General features: G+C 45.7%; 1 protein-coding gene across 3 annotated transcripts; it reads right to left on the reverse strand.

The window, feature by feature from the left end:
- Nucleotides 1-2,435: 2,435 nt before the first annotated feature.
- On the reverse strand, nt 2,436-19,255 carry PAAF1 (proteasomal ATPase associated factor 1). 3 transcript variants are annotated; one of them, XM_083436666.1, is made up of 12 exons: nt 18,968-19,255; nt 17,265-17,305; nt 16,598-16,701; nt 15,878-15,967; nt 14,479-14,577; nt 13,241-13,391; nt 11,851-12,045; nt 10,152-10,243; nt 9,406-9,521; nt 8,432-8,514; nt 7,762-7,844; nt 2,436-3,099 (listed from the first exon to the last, which is right to left on the reverse strand). In XM_083436666.1, the coding sequence occupies exons 5-12, from the start codon at nt 14,512-14,514 to the stop codon at nt 3,022-3,024; spliced, it is 834 nt and encodes a 277-aa protein (XP_083292792.1). In that variant the 5' UTR covers nt 14,515-14,577; nt 15,878-15,967; nt 16,598-16,701; nt 17,265-17,305; nt 18,968-19,255; the 3' UTR covers nt 2,436-3,021. The 3 variants fall into 3 exon arrangements, with proteins under 3 accessions (XP_083292792.1, XP_083292791.1, XP_083292793.1); XM_083436665.1 differs by having other exon boundaries at nt 18,851-19,255; XM_083436667.1 differs by having other exon boundaries at nt 18,859-19,113.
- Between the last annotated feature and the right edge of the window lie 271 nt (nt 19,256-19,526).

The following is a 19,526-nucleotide window of genomic DNA, read 5'->3' on the forward strand; positions in this document are numbered from 1 at the left end:
ACTTTTTGTATTTTTAAGAAAGGATTGGCAAATCTACATTGCTAGACGATCCCAACAGCATATATTATGCAGCATTTTAATGTTATTTGTACCCCTAAAAAAAAAATATAGAAGTGGAGTGGGTAGAATTTATGTCACTGGATGAGCATTTTAAGCTTGTTGCATTATATATTGCTTTGAATTTCCTGGTTTCAGTAGTTTCCATCTGTTGCATTTTCTCTTGTGAAGTTGCAGCAGGGAGCTCCCACCACCCCCATATGAAGTGACTAACAATTGTAATTATGAAGCATCTCAATATAGCTCCGGCTAAAAGAATCAGAAGGCCTCTGCTTCAAGATTCTGGAGAGCTGCTTGCGGTCTGAAAATCTTCTGATAAAAGGGCAGTATATAAATCTAATAAATAATAAAATAAAATCTGGCTAAACGGACAAATGTTCTGACCTGTCCTGTCTTCCACTTCAGACACATGAAGTAACTGGACGTGATAACATTCATGAGAGTAAATCACTCAGTGGATGAGCTAATCACAGGTACCCTGCAAGCCAAACCAATTGCTATGGTAGTGGCCCAGTGCTCAGTCTCCATTTGTGTTCAATGCATGTCAGCTCAATAGTCTTTCTGTAAGTCTTGAGTCGTCAGTCTGTTGGTATTACTTGTCCGGTGTTGTACAGTAAATTGCTAGGATTTATATGGAGGAATATATATACTTTGTTCTAGTATGTATCTGTATGCAGTCGTACCTCGGGTTAAGAACTTAAATTCATTCTGGAGGTCTGTTCTTAACCTGAAACAGTTAACCTGAAGCACCACTTTAGCTAATGGGGCCTCCCGCTGCCGCCGTGCCACGATTTCTGTTCTCATCCTGAAGCAAAGTTCTTAACCGGAGGTACTATTTCTGGGTTAGCGGAGTCTGTAACCTGAAGCATCTGTAAACCGAGGTACCACTGTATGTTTGTATCTATATCCAGAACTGTTTGACTAAGCCTTATCTTCCACAACAGTAAACCATTTGGACCTTAAGCTGCTTCCATGTGGTGACAGGTACTGCGAGCAACTTCCACTGCCTTGGCATCTTGTACTGTATCAGATTCCTGACCGATCACTCTCTCCATCAACAAGGAAGTTACAGGACCTGATGCTGCGATTTTGTCTTTGTTAAGTTACGGCAGGTGGGGCAGCCTTGGCCCTCCAGCAAGATGTTGCTGAACTCCCGTCGGCACTAGCAAACATAATGGCAGATTGAAGAATTTAATTCTCATATCTTTAGCAGTTTCATTTGAATTAACTATTTTGTTTCTTTTTATTTTGTTGTTACCTACTCTTGTCTTTTGGATAGGGCAGGGTATAAACATAGTTTAGTGAAAACAGAGTGTTTCGGCCCCACCAGACTGCAATAGACCCCACAAGCTGCTCTTCCTGCGTAGCTCCTGAAAAGTACCGTGTTTTTTGCTCTGTAGGACGCACTTTTTCCCCTCCAAAAATGAAGGGGGAAAGTGTGTGCGTCCTATGGAGTGAATGCAGACTTTCGCTGAAGCCTGGAGAGAGGGGTCGGTGCGCACTGACCCCTTTCGTGTTCCAGGCTTCAGGAAGCTATCCGCAAGCCTGTGGAGCCCGGCGGGAACTCCCGCTGGGCTCCGCAGGCTTGCGAATAGCTGCCTGCAGCCCAGAGCCCGGGGAGCGCGGCGCTGTGCACCCCAGGCTTCGGACAGCTCTCCGCAAGCCAACGGAGCCAGCCCGGCGGGAGTTCCCAAGGCTTGCGGATAGCAGCCTGCTGTCCCCAAACCCAAAACAGCGAAACAGGGCACTGGTCAGCCCTCCGTCTTGCTGTTCCAACTTTGGGATGGCTGCGAAATACCTCCGCAGGGCGGCGGGGTGAAGGCACCCCGCTGCCCTGCGGAGGTTACAAAGGATGTCCCCGAAGCCTCAAGCCTTTGGAGTGCAGCTGCGCTCCAAAGGCTTCAGGGATCTTTGAGGCTGGCGGTGGGGGAAAGCAGCGCTTCCCCCCCTAGCCCCACAAGCTGGGGGGCAGCAGCAAGGCCTGCTCTTCAACGCACCTTGTTTTTGAGGGGGAGAACAATAATAATAATAATAATAATAATAACAATAATAATAATAATAATAATATCCCTATTCTCTCTCCACCCCCCCCCCATGGTCCGGTGCATCCTATGGTCTGGTGTGTCCAATAGAGCGAAAAATACGGTAATTTTTGCACTCCGTGTTATGAGGTCAGATGAGAGAGCTAAACCCTAATTTCGTCTTGTCAAAGATGAAAGGAAGCCTGGTGAGAGCCTCAAATGGCAAAAAATAACCCTCCGCAATTGGTTGCTGGGAATCAAAGATGAATGGCAAGCGAAGAACGGTAAGAGAAGAGGATTAAAAAGAAAATCAATGAGGGCTGCTCCCGAGAGAATCAGCTTAATTGGGCAAACAGCTTGAGATCAAAGCAGCTTTATTTGAAGATGGAAACTTACAACTAGCAGCCTGCTTGCTGGTGGGCAGTGAGAACTGCCACAGAGGAGTAATTCTGGAAGGAGGGCATGAGATGGAAACAAAAGGTTGCTGCAGTTTGTAGCTCAAGACAAGAAGCAGGCGAGCCTGAGCAACACACTCCTTTCTATTGACATCTGCTGGCCTCCCTTTTCCTCGCTCACATCAGCTCCTTTCCCCTCACTTAGGAACAACCACCAGCCACACAGTGGATATCAAAAACACTTTTGCAAACACAAAAAGGGCACAATCGACCCAACAAACTTTCCGTGCTGTTCGGTGCAGGGAAACGGCGTTAAACTTTCAGAGCTGCCCTGTTCACATCGCTCGACAGGAAGGTTACCCACAGCTTGGCCTTGGGTGCTGTCTCAATGTGGTCCCTACATCTCACACCTGCGCGCTCCATTCACGCTACCGTACAAAGTCCTGGAAACGGGGGACACGGATATATGATTTGTTTCAAATAGGTGTTTAAGTAATCCCTGAAGTGCGTCCAGCATTCATAGCGCAGTGTTCATGGCTTTCGTAAAGTCAGAGGTCTGAAAGCTGGTATCTCCTCACTATTCCGTCTCTGCAACATGTGTACACCTGTTTTTCCCATGTGGCCACCTAAAAAGATGGTAATAAAAGAGGTTTCAGAAGTGGTATTATTACAATCAAGTAAGAAGCGGGATTAGTTCATTCCTTAACCTTCCCATGCTATGATCTGTATATATATATTTCATGTATGTTATAGGGCTTTTTGTTTTACAATGCAAGGGACTGGGAAGTTTCATCTTACCTGCTCTAATGTGTATTGCATTAAGGAGGTTTAATTGCTTTCTCGGTCTTTTACGCTCACCTAAAACCATTTCTGACTGTGGCTCAGATCATCAGCTTCTTATAGCAAAATTCAAGCTTAAACTGAAGAAAGTAGGAAAAACCACTGGGCCGGTAAGATACAATCTAAACCAAATCCCTTCCACACAGTGGAAGTGAGGAACAGGTTTAAGGATTTAGAATTGCTGGACAGAGTGCCTGAAGAACTATGGATGGAGGCTCGAAACATTATACAGGAGGCAGCAAGAAAAACCATCCCAATGAAAAGGAAATGCAAGAAAGCAAAGTGGCTGTCCAATGAGGCCTTACAAATAGCGGAGGAGAGAAGGCAAGCAAAATGCGAGGGAGATAGAGAAAGATACAGGAAATTGAATGCAGAATTCCAAAAAATAGCAAGGAGAGACAAGAAGGCCTTCTTAAATGAGCAATGCAAAGAAATAGAGGAAAACAACAGAATGGGAAGAACCAGAGATCTGTTCAAGAAAATTGGAGATATGAAAGGAACATTTCGTTCAAAGATTACCATAATAAAGGACAAAAGTGGTAAGGACCTAACAGAAGCAGAAGACATCAAGAAGAGGTGGCAAGAATACACAGAGGAATTATACCAGAAAGATATGGATGTCTCGTACACCCCAGGTAGTGTGGTTGCTGACCTTGAGCCAGACATCCTGGAGAGTGAAGTCAAATGGGCCTTAGAAAGCATTGCAAATAACAAGGCCAGTGGAAGTGATGGTATTCCAGCTGAACTATTTAAAATTTTAAAAGATGATGCTGTTGAGGTGCTACACTCAATATGCCAGCAAGTTTGGAAAACTCAGCAGTGGCCAGAAGATTGGAGAAGGTCAGTCTACATCCCAATCCCAAAGAAGGGCAGTGCTAAAGAATGCTCCAACTACCGCACAATTGCACTCATTTCACACGCTAGCAAGGTTATGCTTAAAATTCTTCAAGGAAGGCTCAAGCAGTATGTGGACCGAGAACTCCCAGAAGTGCAAGCTGGATTTAGAAGAGGCAGGGGAACCAGAGACCAAATTGCAAACATGCGCTGGATTATGGAGAAAGCTAGAGAGTTCCAGAAAGACATCTACTTCTGCTTCATTGACTATGCAAAAGCCTTTGACTGTGTCGATCACAGCAAACTATGGCAAGTTCTTAAAGAAATGGGAGTGCCTGATCACCTCATCTGTCTCCTGAGAAATCTCTATGTGGGACAAGAAGCTACAGTTAGAACTGGATATGGAACAACTGATTGGTTCAAAATTGGGAAAGGAGTACGACAAGGCTGTATTTTGTCTCCCTGCTTATTTAACTTAAATGCAGAATTCATCATGCGAAAGGCTGGGCTGGATGAATCCCTAGCCGGAATTAAGATTGCTGGAAGAAATATCAACAACCTCAGATATGCAGATGACACAACCTTGATGGCAGAAAGTGAGGAGGAATTAAAAAACCTTTTATTGAGGGTGAAAGAGGAGAGCACAAAATATGGTCTGAAGCTCAACATCAAAAAAACGAAGATCATGGCCACTGGTCCCATCACCTCCTGGCAAATAGAAGGGGAGGAAATGGAAGCAGTGAGAGATTTTACTTTCTTGGGTTCCATGATCACTGCAGATGGTGACAGCAGCCACGAAATTAAGAGACTCCTGCTTCTAGGGAGGAAAGCAATGGCAAACCTAGATAGCATTCTAAAAAGTAGAGACATCACCTTGCCAACAAAGGTCCGTATAGTAAAAGCTATGGTTTTCCCAGTAGTGATGAATGGAAGTGAGAGCTGGACCATAAAGAAGGCTGATCGCCGAAGAATTGACGCTTTTGAATTATGGTGCTGGAGGAGACTCTTGAGAGTCCCATGGACTGCAAGAAGGTCAAACGCATCCATTCTTAAGGAAATCAGCCCTGAGTGCTCACTGGAAGGACAGATCGTGAAGCTGAGGCTCCAATACTTTGGCCACCTCATGAGAAGAGAAGACTCACTGGAAAAGACCCTGATGTTGGGAAAGATGGAGGGCACAAGGAGAAGGGGACGACAGAGGACGAGATGGTTAGACAGTGTTCTCGAAGCTACAAACATGAATCTGACCAAACTGCGGGTGGCAGTGGAAGACAGAAGTGCCTGGCGTGCTCTGGTCCATGGGGTCACGAAGAGTCGGACACGACTGAACGACTAAACAACAACAAAACCATTTCCTTTTTTATTACTCCAGTCCCAGGTGAATATGACTGCTAAAAAAGTGTGTTAGATTGTGCCCTGTATGCTGTCAACATTCAATCAATGCTTTAGAAAGAATAAGGCAGGGACGGCTGCCTTGTTTTCCAGTTATTAGGCTGTCCGTCAGCATGCTTTTTATTATATTTTTATCATTGATGTTCTGTAAAGCGTTTTTACTTGTGCACTGCCCTGGGATCTTTTGATAAAGGGTGGTATATTGAATGAAAAGAAGAAGAACCCCCATCTTACCACAAGGGAGGGAATTACGGAGGGTGGGGAGAGAAAATTCCCCTGGTGTTAAGGGAAAAAATGGTCAGCTACAGGGTGTTAAGAAACAGTCGTGAAATGATACTGGAAGATGGGGGGGTGCAGTGCCATATATCTGCACTGTTCAGAAAGAACAGGTGTGAGTTCCTACCGGTGGCAAAGATCTCTTTGTGTACTTGGAATAGAATACATGCTATCAAAGGACACTTAACAACACTTACGTTAAATTACAGTAATTCCTCTGAACTGGCCACACATATTCCTATTATTATTATTATTATTATTATTATTATTATTATTATTTTTCCCCAGCCACTCTGGACGGCTACCAACCGAATTTTAAAAACACAACATAGCATTAAACATTAAAAACATCTCTAGACAGGGCTGCCTTCAGATGTCTTTTAAAAGTAGGATTCAGGTAGGCAGATGTGTTGGTCTGACGTAGTAGAAATATATCAGATAAATAAATTGTCCAGTAGCATTTTAGAGCACCTTAGAACACGAAAGTTCATACCAAGAACAAACTTAGTTCGTCTCTAACGTGCTACTGGACAATTTATTTATTTTTTAAATATATTTTTAAAAGTAAGATAGTTGCTTATTGCCTTGACATCTGGTGGGAGTGCGTTCCACAGGGCGGGCGCCACTACCGAGAAGGCCCACTGCCTGGTTCCCTGTAACCTCACATCTCGCAGGGAGGGAACTGCCAGAAGACCCTCGGAGCTGGACCTCCGTGTCTGGGCAGAACGATGGGAGTGGAGACGCTCCTTCAGGTTTACTGGACCGAGGCTGTTTAGGGCTTTCAAGGTCAGCACCCTTTGAACTGTGCTTGGAAACGTATTGGGAGCCAATGCAGGTCTCTCAGGACTGGTGTTATATGACCACAATGGACAGTAGCTTTCTGTTACAATCACATTCTTTGATTAGGTGCATCCCTTTCTAGGGGAAGATTCCGTAACTGGTGCCTCCCCTTAACCCTCGATTGCTGCCTTACTACTGTGTAAGAGGCAAACTTATACAACTCTAATTTAGTGGTGTTTTGTGTCAGAAGGTAAAGTGGGAGTCTCTCCTGAACTAAGGGCGTCGGGAACATTACCATCTCAGAAGTGCTCTACAATATTGGCCTAGTAACATCGGCCTACCTTACAGGATTATTCAAATAGTTACTAAGAATAGTGTGTGATAACTTTCTAACGGTAAGAGCTGTTTAACAGTGGAACAGACTCCCATGAGAGCGTGTGGATTCTCCTTCACTGGAAGTTTTTTGGCAGAAGCTAGAAGGTCACAGAATCATAGAATCGTACAGTTGGAAGGGACCCCAACGGTCATCTAGTCCAACCCCCTGCAATGCAGGAATCTCAACTGAAGAATCCCTGGCAGATAGGCATTGAAACTCTGTATTAAAACCTTCGAGGAAGGAGAGTCAACAGCCTCTTGAAAGTGACTGTTAGACTGTCAAACAGCTCTTACTGTCAGGAAGTTTTTCCATATGTTTAGTCGGAGTCTTCTTTCTTTTAATTTGAAGCCGTGGGTTCGAGTCCTACCCCCCAGAGCAGGAGAAAACAAGCTTGCTCCATCTTCCACATGACAGCCCTTGAGATATTTGAAAATGGCTATCCTATCTCCTCTCAGTCTCCTCTTTTCCAGGCTAAACATACTCAGCACCTTCAACCATTCCTCATAAGGCTTGGCCATCTGTCATGTATGATCTGAGAATCCTGCATTGCAGAGGTTTGGACTTAGATGGCTCTCAGGTCTCTCCCAACGGTACAAATTCTATGATTCTGAGATTCTATGAATGAGCGTGTATGATAAAATAATAGATAGTTAAATATTTTATCATAATTTTATTCCCCGAGTTTTCCTATTTCCCTTTTTCCCTGGAGTTAAGCAGCGATTTCCGTGATTTCTCTAGGCAGAAACTCCCTTTGCCGAGACCAAGACGGGCATTTCCCCTTGTACGGTACCTTGTATACGGGGTCACAGTCTGGCCCAGTGAGCTCAGCCACATGGTCCAGATCTTGCTGCATAATAAAGCAGGTTCCATCACCTGGAAAGAGATGCAGAACACGTGAAAGACAAGAAACTGCAGTTTACGTAGCAAGCCTTCACATTCTACATACCGATGTCATCATGATGCCCAACCGCCGGAGCAAGATACTGAGAAATCAAATGTGAGAAACCTGCTGGATCCTCAAGTGCAGTGCTGTAAGGCTTTTTGTCCATGGAGAATCCACTCAACCCTCGGTTGTCAAATGTAATCCGTTCCAGAAGACAGTTCTGAAACGTTCGACAACCGAGGATCGAAGGGCGGTTGGCAAAGTCAATGTAAAAAAAAGAAGAAAGCTCTCTGGAAGCCATTTGGCTTCCAAAAAACGTTTGAAAACCGGAACATTTACTTCTGGGTTTTCAGTGTTCGGGAGCCAAAACGTTCCAAATGGAGCTGTTCAGGAACAGAGGTTTGACTGTAGTGACTTATTCTTAACAGCTGAGAATTCCCGGTGCAAGAAATTCAGGAGGGTCTGTTAATGGTTCCAACAATTTGACTTCACCCCCCCCCCCAAAGCACTCTCCTCCATTGTCTCCCAAGACAAGGCAGACGCTAACTCAGTAGGTGAAAGAAAAGAGGAACACTACCTTGGCTGGCAATAAATCCATCTCTAAAAGGGAGCAGAGAAAGAACTGGTGCTCCTGATCTATGCACAACACGAACTGGAGCCCTAGAGAGAGCAGCAGGAACCTTTGTCACAAAGAGTCGCTCACATTATAACAGAATTCTTCTTAAAGAGACAAATAACCTGGGCCATGTTGTATAGGGAGCATAAGAAGCTGCCTTGAATCAGAGGCAGATCATGGGTCCACCTAGCTTTATATTGTTTACACTGACTGGCAGGGGCTCTCCAGCATTTCAAGCAGGGAGTCTCTCCTACTCTTACCTCGAGATGCCACTGTGACGTTAACATATGAGAGTGCTGGAGGTGAAATAGTTAAACAGGTTACCCAATCAGGACCCAGGGGGTGGAGTCAGAGGGACTATAAAACCAGCTCTGGGAGGGGCGAAGGGGGAAGTTCGTTGGGAGCTGGGTGGTTGATTGGAGTGGGAGTGAATTGGGATAGAGTCTGTGAGTAGGTTGAGTTAGTGTAGCAAAATAAGCTGAGTCAGGAACAGTTAGGAACTAGGAAGACAAATCAATATCTGAGAGGTGGTTTAGTGAGTGAGAACAGTTAGCGGAAGTTATAGGTCTGGATAGGCACCCCATGAATGTAATTGACTGATACCGTTTATGAACTCACACTCTTGTTAAACTGCAATAAATAAACAGAAGTTTATGTTCCAATTTAAACCCTGACTGGACTCAGTATTGTACCAGGTAGGGCCTGGGTGGTGGCAGCGAGAAATAAAGTGGTGGCACAGGGATCAATAGACGGTGAAACGTCCGGGGACCCTGTGTCCCCGGACACAGTCGCCACAGCCACTGACAATTGAACCCAGGGCTTTCGGTAGAGGCTCTGCCACTGAGCTTACAGTGACATGCATGGCTGGAGCAACATGGGAAGCAGAAATGATGCTCCTAAGGCCATGTTAACAGCTGCCCTTCAATTCTACTCACTTGGTGTTTCGCACATCCAGCTGGTATATATTTCCATCTTGCGTGCCGCCCAGGAGGTAGATGTTGGAGAGGAACGTGCAGCAATTAAATGCATCCGAGCCAACAAACAGAAAAACCTGAGGAGGAAACAAGCAAGAGGGAATGAAAAGGATATTGCGATGCTGCTCCGAAAGAGAGAGAGAGAGAGAGAGAGAGCAGCTAGGAAAAACGGCAGTTGAAATTTCTGTTGAAGAAAGCATGTTCCTAACTGGCCTGACCAGAGGTAGATCTGGCTGGGTTGTTGCATTTTTTTAAAATATAATTTTTATCAAGTTTTTCATATTTTATTACATTTCAATATCAAAAAATAATAATTCATGACTTAAGACATTGCTTAAATAATCGACCTCCTTCCTTCCCTCTAGCAGACTTCCATATCTCATTACCAATTTCTCCACAATCCTAAATTCACCTTTTTACCTTGAATCGAACTTTTAACAATCACCTACTTATAAGTAAATCAGCTCCTGAATTTCCCATTACCAAACATTTCAACTTAAACCTACAAACGTATTCAACTGTTTGCAATTTTCTTTCATATAGAGTATAAATTTGCCCCAGTCCTTTTGGAACAAATCATCACAGCGATTCCGAATCTTCCCCGTCAGCTTTGCTGGCTGGGTTGTTGCATTGTGTGTCGGCCGATAGGCTCAAAACAGATAACAGCAGAAAAGGCAACATTAAACCTGGTCATGGTGATATCTTACCGGCTGCCTGCTATGCAACCCCACCCCTTGCAGCTTTTTGTCCTCTCGAGCCAACAGCAGGAGTTTCCCTTCTGTTCCGATTTCACGCTCACCTGTGTTAGAAAGAAACATGGTTAGGGTTAGCAGCTGCTCACCCTTGTCGTTTGTTAAAGGCCAGAATCATGGCCAAACTAGGGGTGATGGGAGCAGCCATGTTTGCGTCTTACATGGTTGATTTCTATATAAGGACCCTCGCCTATTTTACTTCCCTCCCATCCCAGATTCAGAACCTCCCTAATCCCTGCTCCGCATTGCCGGAAGTCAGCCAAACTAGGATAAATGTTCCCGAAGCAACACTCTGCTTTTCATGTATTTGGAACAGGCAGACACGTGAATGACCAAACCTAGTGAGTTGAATTTGTCCCTTCAGTTCTGCTCACTAAGCGCAGTGTGTTTATGCCCAGATGCTATGGTCAAAGATTGACAACATATTTTTTGAACGGTAGGGAGTGAGAAGGAATGAGTGAGTGCATACATAGGTGTGCGTAAGGTTGTCCTTGCTCTCAGTATGCTTTTTCAAACTTTGTTTGATTGAATATAAAGGCTTTATTTTTAAACAAAGTTGGACCACAAACCTCTCCATAAAAAGTTAACAGGTCAGCATCAATGTTACCTTTCTGCCTTATCTTTAATACATTTTAATTATTACACTTGTCATATGAAACTCCGTTATATTGAGCTAGAGGGCTGGTCTACCAGCTTTCCCCCAGATCTGGAGCCCTCTAGATCCGGGATGTCTAATCGGTCGACCGCGATCGAGAGGTCGATCCCTCTCTATTGGCGGAAGTGAAAAGCAATGCAAGGGAATTCTCTGCCCCCCTGCTCTGCCACTGTGTTAGTCCAACACGTCAAATGGGTTAGAAAATTAAAGTATCTGTCAGCACTGCATCGTTTTTTTTAGGTGAGCAATTTTCCTCTCCTAAAAAAAATCAACAACTTTGGATTGCTCCCTCCCTAAAAAGTCAACAACTTTGGCATCCCATCCCCCCACCCCTTCATGGAAGATCACTTCCATAATTTTTATACTGGGAATAGATTGCAGTCTCTTGTGAGTTGGACGTGCCTGCTCTAGATGTTACTGAACTACCAACCTCCTTAAGCCGCAGCTCGCATGGCCGTGCTGGCTGGGGCTGGTCGGAACTGTAGTCCAAAGCAGCTGGAGAGAGAGCACCAGGTTGGGAAAGTCTGACTGAGCCAGTGGCGTAGCGTGGGTTGTCAGCACCCAGGGCAAGGCAAGTAATTTGCACCCCCTAACCCGTGGATTTGCGCCCCCTAACCCGTGGATTTGCGCCCCCTAAACCTAACCCCCAGGTGTTGCGCCCGGTGCGGCCGGCCCCCCCTGCACCCCCCACGCTACGCCACTGAGCCCAATATTGTAAACATGGCCAATGCAGGACTAAGCACCCATGAACCGAACCTGGCTTCTCCTGTGCTCAAAGGTCAGTGGCACATGGCTATAGCTCCTCCCCTGCTGGTCTGGCCCTGCCTAATCAGCCAATACAAAACATCCTCCGCTCTCCCAGCAATAAATTACAGCCAAAATAAAACCTGGAGTTATTTTCAGGTGTGCAACTTTTTGGCATGACTTTATGACCATAAAACGTGCCTCTGCTTTTTTTTTTTTAAAGAAGAGAACACTTGCTTAATGTTGTTAACTTACTGGGTATTTTTTCGGGAGAGCCCAAGTTTAAGGTGTTGTCGGCCTCACCCAAAGCGACACCGTTGACTGGAGAGCCACAATCTGCGACAACACCCAGGCAGGATGATGTCCCGCAGTCCCAGAGGCGAGCAGTGCCATCCCGAGAGCTTGAGACCACGTTTCTTCCCCGATCCACAATGGCTGTGTCCAGAATTCCTGCAGGACGGCAAAGGAAACGCTCGTGGGAAAGCGAAAAGAAGTCTATCCACGCTCTCTGGCACAATTCCACCATCCCCCGCCATAATCCCGACCAAAGCACACCGCAAGGAAAAAGAAAGGAGTCAGCAGCTAAGACAGCCTCAGAGAACCAAAGAGAAGGTTGAAGATTTGCCAGCTCATCGAGGTGACAACCGCACTATACATTTCAAACATGTGGCTTCCCCCAAAGAATCCTGGGAACTGCAGTTTGTTAAGGGTGCTGGGAATTGTAGCTCTGCGAGGGGTAAGGTACAGTTCTCGAGATACTTAGGTGGAAGCCATGTGCTTTCAATGTATGGTGTGGATGCGAGCCTAGTTTAGATGAAAATCCAGTCTAATCTCAGATATCTGGGGCCTCAAATGTATTTTGTTGTTGTTGCTGTGCAATTGCAAAATTCCATACTTAGCTATAATAGGTCAAGAGCAAATGATTACAAGTGAACATAAGATCGTAAGAGGAGGCCTGCTGGATCAGACCAATGGCCCAACTAGTCCAGCATCCTATTCCTACAGTGGCCAACAAAGTGCCTTAGTGAAACGAGCAAGGAATTCACTCTTTTCCAATAACACCATTAATTCTAATAGACGCAGCTGTCCACAGCTGCTGATACATTTACGTATAAAACAAAAGAAATCCAATCCTACAAATTCTTATATCTGCTCAATTCTGCTGTGGTAAATCTCTCCAGCAAGAGACAGCTGGCTCTGATAACTGTGTACGTAAGATGAATTTGAATAATTTTGGCAACCTGTAACTTTGAGCTTTTCAGGACAGATGATCGGGAGTTTTTGGCTGACAGCTAGCTTGTATTCACCAGGGTCCTGCCAGTGCCTTTATCCCTGACCTCACACTGTGCATATGCGCGAGGGGCAGGGACCGTCCCATGCTGACTTCCTCCCCTCAAAGTCTGGAACTGGAGAGTAGAGTGGGAGCCATCTTTATAGTTGCACTGAGCTTTGGAATGCCGCAGCTACCAGGTACAAGTGCCCTCGTCCTCCAAGTTCGTTTAGGTGGTGAGCTGTAGAGGTGCTCAGAACACCTTATCAGCCCAGCCACAAAAGAGAAACATCGGCCTTTTTCTCCAGCCTGGAGCTTAACTCAACTTCAGCTGCTATTACAACTGCATTTATTTCAGTTGCCAATTTCCTGTACCTGCTTTGTGACCCTGAAATGTTACCACGCATTTGGCATCTTCCGCAGACCAGATCTTTAGCCGGGCGTCCATCCCCCCACTCAGGACCACAATGCCTGACGGGAAAAATCTGCAGCAATTCACGTCGTAGACGTGGCCTTCCAGACATCTCTGGGAAGACAAAAGAATTGAAAGCTAGTTAAAAGCCTCATCTCATCCTCTGCCTTGTTACTTAGCAACAGCCATCTTATTTGCCAAGCACACTGGCTGGCTACACGGCCTCCATGACATCACTGCATCCTAGATTGTCATCATCTATTTTGTTTCTTTGCAGAGATTATAACACTGAGGTTCTGGAAGTATCCTAAAACCATAATCAAGGGTAATTAAATCTAGGCCAGCTGCCCAAACAAGGTACACATATGCCTGAGATTTCCAGGTCACAGCAGACCTATTTCTCACCATAGCTGTCAACGTTTCCCATTTTTTTAAGGGAAATTCCCTTATTCCGAATAGGATTCCTCGCAAGAAAAGGGAAAAGCTGACAGCTATGTTTCTCAATAAGATGCTAAACTTGCATCAACTTAAGACTGCAGGTGGGATCTTGATTTAAAAACAACAACACAAAAACCTACATCAACTAGCATGTCAGAAAGAAGTTTCATAGTCTAGCCTTTCCCCCAATATATTTCTCTTTGTGAGACTCTACCTGCTACCTGAAACTGTAGTCCAGACATAGGGTTAGCATCACAGTGAGAGTTGGGCCACTGTTAGTAAACTCATTATACAGAAAGCAGTCAGGCGGAAGGGGGTGGATCAGAAGTAAGATAATAGTTGACTTCCTGAACTGATTTTTATCCTGTCAGAGTGTTGTGACATGGAAGTCAGATGATCCTCAACATGGTAAGGAGACCAGATCCCAATTCCTTTATGGAAAGAAGTTGGGGGGAAATGGATTTCTCTACCCACTGAGAAGACAGAACATGCAGCAATAATACATTACAGGAAAGGAGGGTTAGGTTAAATATCAGAAACAACTTCCTTGCCACGATCCACAGGTGAACTCGCAGGTATGCACATGCACTTAAGATTTATCATGTTGTTTCTCTCTCTCTCTCTCTCTCCCAATGATATCAAACGACTATTAAAACTCTGGAGTTTGAACAGCAGTTTGAGGGGGGCAGGGATTAGTTCAACATTCAAGGATTTAGACTGCAGGTTTCTTAAAGGCAAATTTCAACCTCAATACTGGTCTTACTCTTATTTCTCCATTAGCAGCCTGCCAAATTTTCATAGCTCCATCAGCACTGGCTGATACTCCAAGTCCTCCGCCACTAGAAATGTCAAGGCAAGTAATCTAAGATGGAGAGGAAGAGAAAATGAATAAATGACCACAATCTAGAAAAGTGAAAAATTGATGGGCACTGGCATGTTATACAGTTCAGTCCATGTATTACTAATGTATTACGATGTATAGGCTAATGAGTTTATTGAGAAATCTCTATTCCATATAATTAAACTGTCAATTTGTAAAACACAGGCTATTCAAGGAGACATATAAAAGATCAAATCAAATAGTTAAACAATCAAAAATGGTTGCCAGGTTTTTGAGTACCTCTAATACAGATAAGGGACGCGGGTGGCGCTGTGGGTAAAAGCCTCAGCGCCTAGGACTTGCCGATCAAAAGGTCAGTGGTTCGAATCCCCGCGGCGGGGTGCGCTCCTGTCGCTCGGTCCCAGCGCCTGCCAACCTAGCTGTTCGAAAGCACCCTCGGGTGCAAGTAGATAAATAGGTACCGCTTACTAGTGGGAAGGCAAACAGCGTTTCCGTGTGCGGCTCTGGCTCGCCAGATGCAGCTTGTCACGCTGGCCACGTGACCCGGAAGTGTCTGCGGACAGCGCTGGCCCCCGGCCTCTTAAGCGAGATGGGCGCGCAACCCTAGAGTCTGTCAAGACTGGCCCATACGGGCAGGGGTACCTTTACCTTTAATACAGATAAACCTCACTTCTCGCAGTGAGGGAACCACCAGAAGGCCCTCAGAGCTGGACCTCAGTGTCCGGGCTGAACGATGGGGGTGGAGACGCTCCTTTAGGATCAAATGATGCAACAAAATCTCAGTCCCCCCGCCCCCCTGGCACTTGACATGTCCTCCCCAGCCTTGACCACCTCCTTCCCTAGATGACTTTGAATTTCTGCTGTCACTCATCTGACAGAAGAACATACCTACCTGTGTAGCATATAGACAAGTTTATACTTGGGAGCTTAGCATTTGGTGTGGTGGGATAGATAATTGGTGTGAGACATTGTGAAACAGTCTGAAGAAGAGGAACTGGAACTGTGGGAAAACCTGAAGACTTTGTGAAGAGTTGCAGGACTTCAAAGAAACTGAACTTGGAGCTTGGCTGTGGAATTTAACATAGCAAGGACTTTGAAGCAAAGAATCCTCTCTGGGCTGAGAGAGAGAAGACTTCTTGTACCATCTGTAACTAGTGTGTGTATGTAGTGTGGTGTACAGCTGTTTTCTGTGGCAAGCTTCCACAGCACATACACCCAGCACTGACAAGTTATCGAAGAACACTGCAACTCATTTAATTAACTGAAGCTGCATCATCATTTAAAGTCATCTTATGAAAAACCACTTTGTAAAAATACTTACGCTTTTTTGATGGATTCTACAGAAGGCTGTGTAGGGCGCCAGAAATTTGGTGGAGGCATTTTCACGAGGGCAGGAAACAAGCAGACTTTTCTGGAGTAGGTAGACCAGAAAGGAGAAGATAACATTTACTGGAAGCTGATTATGACCCATCATCACAAAGCCCAATAACTAATATGGTGGAAACTCCAGACAATAAAGCAGGTAGCCACAATTGCTTTGGATGTTTCTATTAAATATCATAGATATGAAATAAATCATTGCAGTAACGAGTAATTTTGAGCGTTGCCTTATACTGTGAGCCCCAAGGGGGGGAAATATTAATGTTTAAGAAAATGAGCTCTAAGTTGCTCTAAGGCCATCAGAGAGCATTTTATTCCTCCAGTAGAAGCCCAAACCCATAAAATATAATACAGTAATCTGAATTGGGGCTGTGACAGTCAGAAGGCACAATATAAATCCAACAAATAAAAAAATGCAGTTATGACAGAGGGCACTTCCACATAGCAGTTTCTTGTGAATTCAGTGCTGCTCATGGATGTATGTTTTGTGTAATCTGCACAGGACACCATCCTCATCAAAATAACATCCCGTATCCTCCCCCCTCAATTTAATCCAGATCAAGTTCAGATTATAAATCTGACATAGAAAACCATAGCTATCTTAGTTCTTGCTACGAGCCACTAGTTTGCCCTTCAACCCCATAGACGGAAGTGACCGTACCTTAGTTATTTCACTGACAACAAATCCTTCAGAGGCTACAACTTCAGGAATTCCATCTGAGCTCACCCCCTGACAAGTCAGCTTACCATACAAAGTAGGTTTTCCTACAGCATGCAAAAAACACAAACGAAATACTTAAAAGGTGTTAAATACTTTAGACAGTACTTTATAAAGCCATCCTTAGGTATTTAGGTTTTATTTTTAATGGAGACCCTCAACATGAGTTCCTCTAGCTAGAGACAAGATGTGATCCACTTTTAGTCAATGATTCACAAACAGTTCTCTGTCAGGTTTATTATTCGACTCCCACTTGTAGCAAACTAACAGAAATAAACAGTAATCAAATAAGAGAAAATCAGAAAACGAGGCTTGTTATAGTCTTAACACACTTGTTCACCAAGTACCAATGGTTTATCATTCTGAAGTTTTTTGTCCATAGTACTTTCATCTAAAACTGATTTTGGCTTGTTTAAAAAATAAATTTGTTATTTCTGCTTCACAAATGGCATTAGCTGGTGGAAAAGCCAAGCCTCTCTAACTCTGAATATTGACAGAATTTCAGAGCTTGGTGCTTAAGCTAAAGTGTGGAGAGAGAGCTGGTTGGACACAAAGAGAATGGAACTGTACATTATCACCACAAAAGGGACAGAGGACTCTTCTTGTTCACCTGGGCTGCTGCAGCTTAGCCAAGCCTGCTCCTCATTCTTCCTGCAAAGATGAGAAACTCCAGTTAGCATAAAGCAGGGACAGCCAACGTGGTGCCCTCCAAATGTTGCTAGGCTACACCTCCCATCATCCTGTACCACTGACTTTGCTAGCTAGGGCTGAGGGAAGTTGTGATCCAACGACATCAGAAGGTACCATGTTGGCTATCCCTAGCGTGAAGGATCAGATGCTCACTTGGCATCAGTTTGGAGGGGATCAGAGGACGTTGGATTTGGGGGTGTTAACTTGCAACCTGTTTCCTGTGTCAATTACTCAGTTTGTGGGGAAGCACAAGACCAAAATGAGCACAAAACATTGGCATCCATTTGCAAAATTTTGGGGTTGTACATTAATGAAACTGAAGTAGATGAAGGTTTGGAAAGGAGCAGCTATTGAGTTCATTCAAGGCTAAAGGGGTTGGAGGGACCACTTCTTTATCATTATTAGTGCAGGCTGAAGTATTTGGGGGAACTGGAGAGCATTTAAGGGACAAAAAAACACCAAAATTTGATGTGGGGTGGGAGAAGGGAGGTTGCAAATGACAGATGGTGGAGGGCAGACTATGGGAGGACCTTGGCACCATACCCAAGGAGAGGGCAGTGAAAGAAAATGGGCAAAACCTTTCAAGTCAAAGCAGGCAACCCTTCTGGAAGGAAAAAACAAAACCTCGAGGGGTGGGGGGAAAAGGATGGCGAAGGCAGGCAGGCTGATTCCTTTGTGCTTGACTCAAAAAGGTGAGCCCAAGATGGAAACTCAACTCCTGGAGCCCCATGAATGGTCTGCCCTACTTTGAGGTGGGGAGAATGACTGCTGAAAGGACCACCAGCAGCAGGTGATGTGAAGGGGGCTGAAAAACAAGTGAAAGTTCAAGGGGGGGGTAAGAGATATATCTGAGGGGGCACTGAAAATGGGGGACAAGGAGGCAAGGAAGAGACAAGTTTGAGGGGGGCACTGAAATGGGGATCAAGGGGGAAGAAGAGAGACATGTTTGAGGGGGCATTGAAAATGGGGGGAGGGAAAAGGCAAGTTTGAGGGGGTCACTGAAAATGAGGGACAAGGGGGGAGAAGAGACAAGTTTGAGGGAGGCACTGAAATGGGTGTCAAGGGGGGAGAAGAGAGAGACAGTTTGCGGGAGCACTGAAAATGGAGGGGCAAGGAGGGGGGGGAGAAGAGACAAGTTAATAAATTGAGGATGGCACTGAAATGGGGGTCAAGGGGGAAGAAGAGAGAGATGGTTTGAGGGAGCATTGAAAATGGAGGGGCAAGGGAGGAAAAAAGCCAAGTTTGAGGGGTGAATTGTAATGGGGGTTGTCAAGAGGGAACAAGAGAGAAATGTTTGAGGGGGCGTTGAAATTGGAGGAAGGGGAAAGCCAAGTTTGAGGAGGGACTGAAATGAGGGGGAAGAGGACGAGGTAAGTTTGAGGGGGCACTGAAAATGGGGTCGAGGGGTCCTGGGGGAGCAGAGGTTGAGGGGGGCACTGAAAACGGGGGGGGCGGCAGGGGGTGCCGCCACTTCAGGTGCCGCCGCGAGGAGGCCCTCTCGCCCACCTCAGCACCTGGTCCCAGTCGCTCTGGATCCGCACCACCGCCGCCATCTTGCCCGGGGCCCCTCCCCGGAAAGCGCATCCCGCTGCCCTCCCCCCGGAAGGCCCGGGCGCCGCCCACCAGGGAAGCAGCTTGGCCGGCGAGGAGGCCTCAGGGGAGCCCAAGGCCGAGGGGAGCTGGGCGGGCGGGCGTGGCAAGGCCGCCGCCGGGCGTGGGCGGTCGAGCGGTCTCTTCTTTTTTTGCCTGCGTAGCTCGGTGGGCGGGGCGCCCGGCGCGCCCGGGAAGCTAAGCAGGCTCAGCCCCGGACAGCTTTCGGATGGGAGACCGGAGCAGAGGCGTCGTCATTTCCGCGTAGCTCGCGCGTGCTTGGCCTTTCTCCGCAGAGCAGCTCGCCAAAGACTCCTCCCGAGTAAGGTTATATAGGAGTATCAGAGGAGACAGTCCCCCACCTCCTCCTGCAGGAAGGCTATTTATAAATAAGACAAGTTCTCCGGATGATGTAGAAAGCGGAGTCAGCCTAAGGATCCGCAAGTGAAGTTTCTTCACATCAACTTGCCGGAAAAGCTTCAGTTATTACTTTTGACTTTAGTAATCTAGGAGAATTGTCAGGAAAGTGGGGGAGAAACTCTAGGGCCTTTGAATGCAAAGTGTGGCAAATTCTGTATATTGCACATGCAAA

The sequence above is a fragment of the Podarcis tiliguerta genome (assembly GCF_965153285.1).
Source record: "Podarcis tiliguerta genome assembly, chromosome: 4".
Lineage (NCBI taxonomy): Eukaryota > Metazoa > Chordata > Lepidosauria > Squamata > Lacertidae > Podarcis > Podarcis tiliguerta.

What these genes read in the sequence shown, in the direction of transcription:
- PAAF1 (XM_083436665.1), bottom strand. Translation starts at nt 18,897, where the DNA reads ATGGCGGCGGTGGTGCGGATCCAGAGCGACTGGGACCAGGTGCTGAG. An exon ending in GACTGGGACCAGGTGCTGAG is followed by an intron (nt 17,306 to 18,850) that starts GTGGGCGAGAGG and finishes TCATCTTTGCAG; the next exon opens with GAAGAATGAGGAGCAGGCTT. An exon ending in CTGGATGTGCGAAACACCAA is followed by an intron (nt 8,515 to 9,405) that starts GTGAGTAGAATT and finishes TGCTCTCTCTAG; the next exon opens with GGCTCCAGTTCGTGTTGTGC.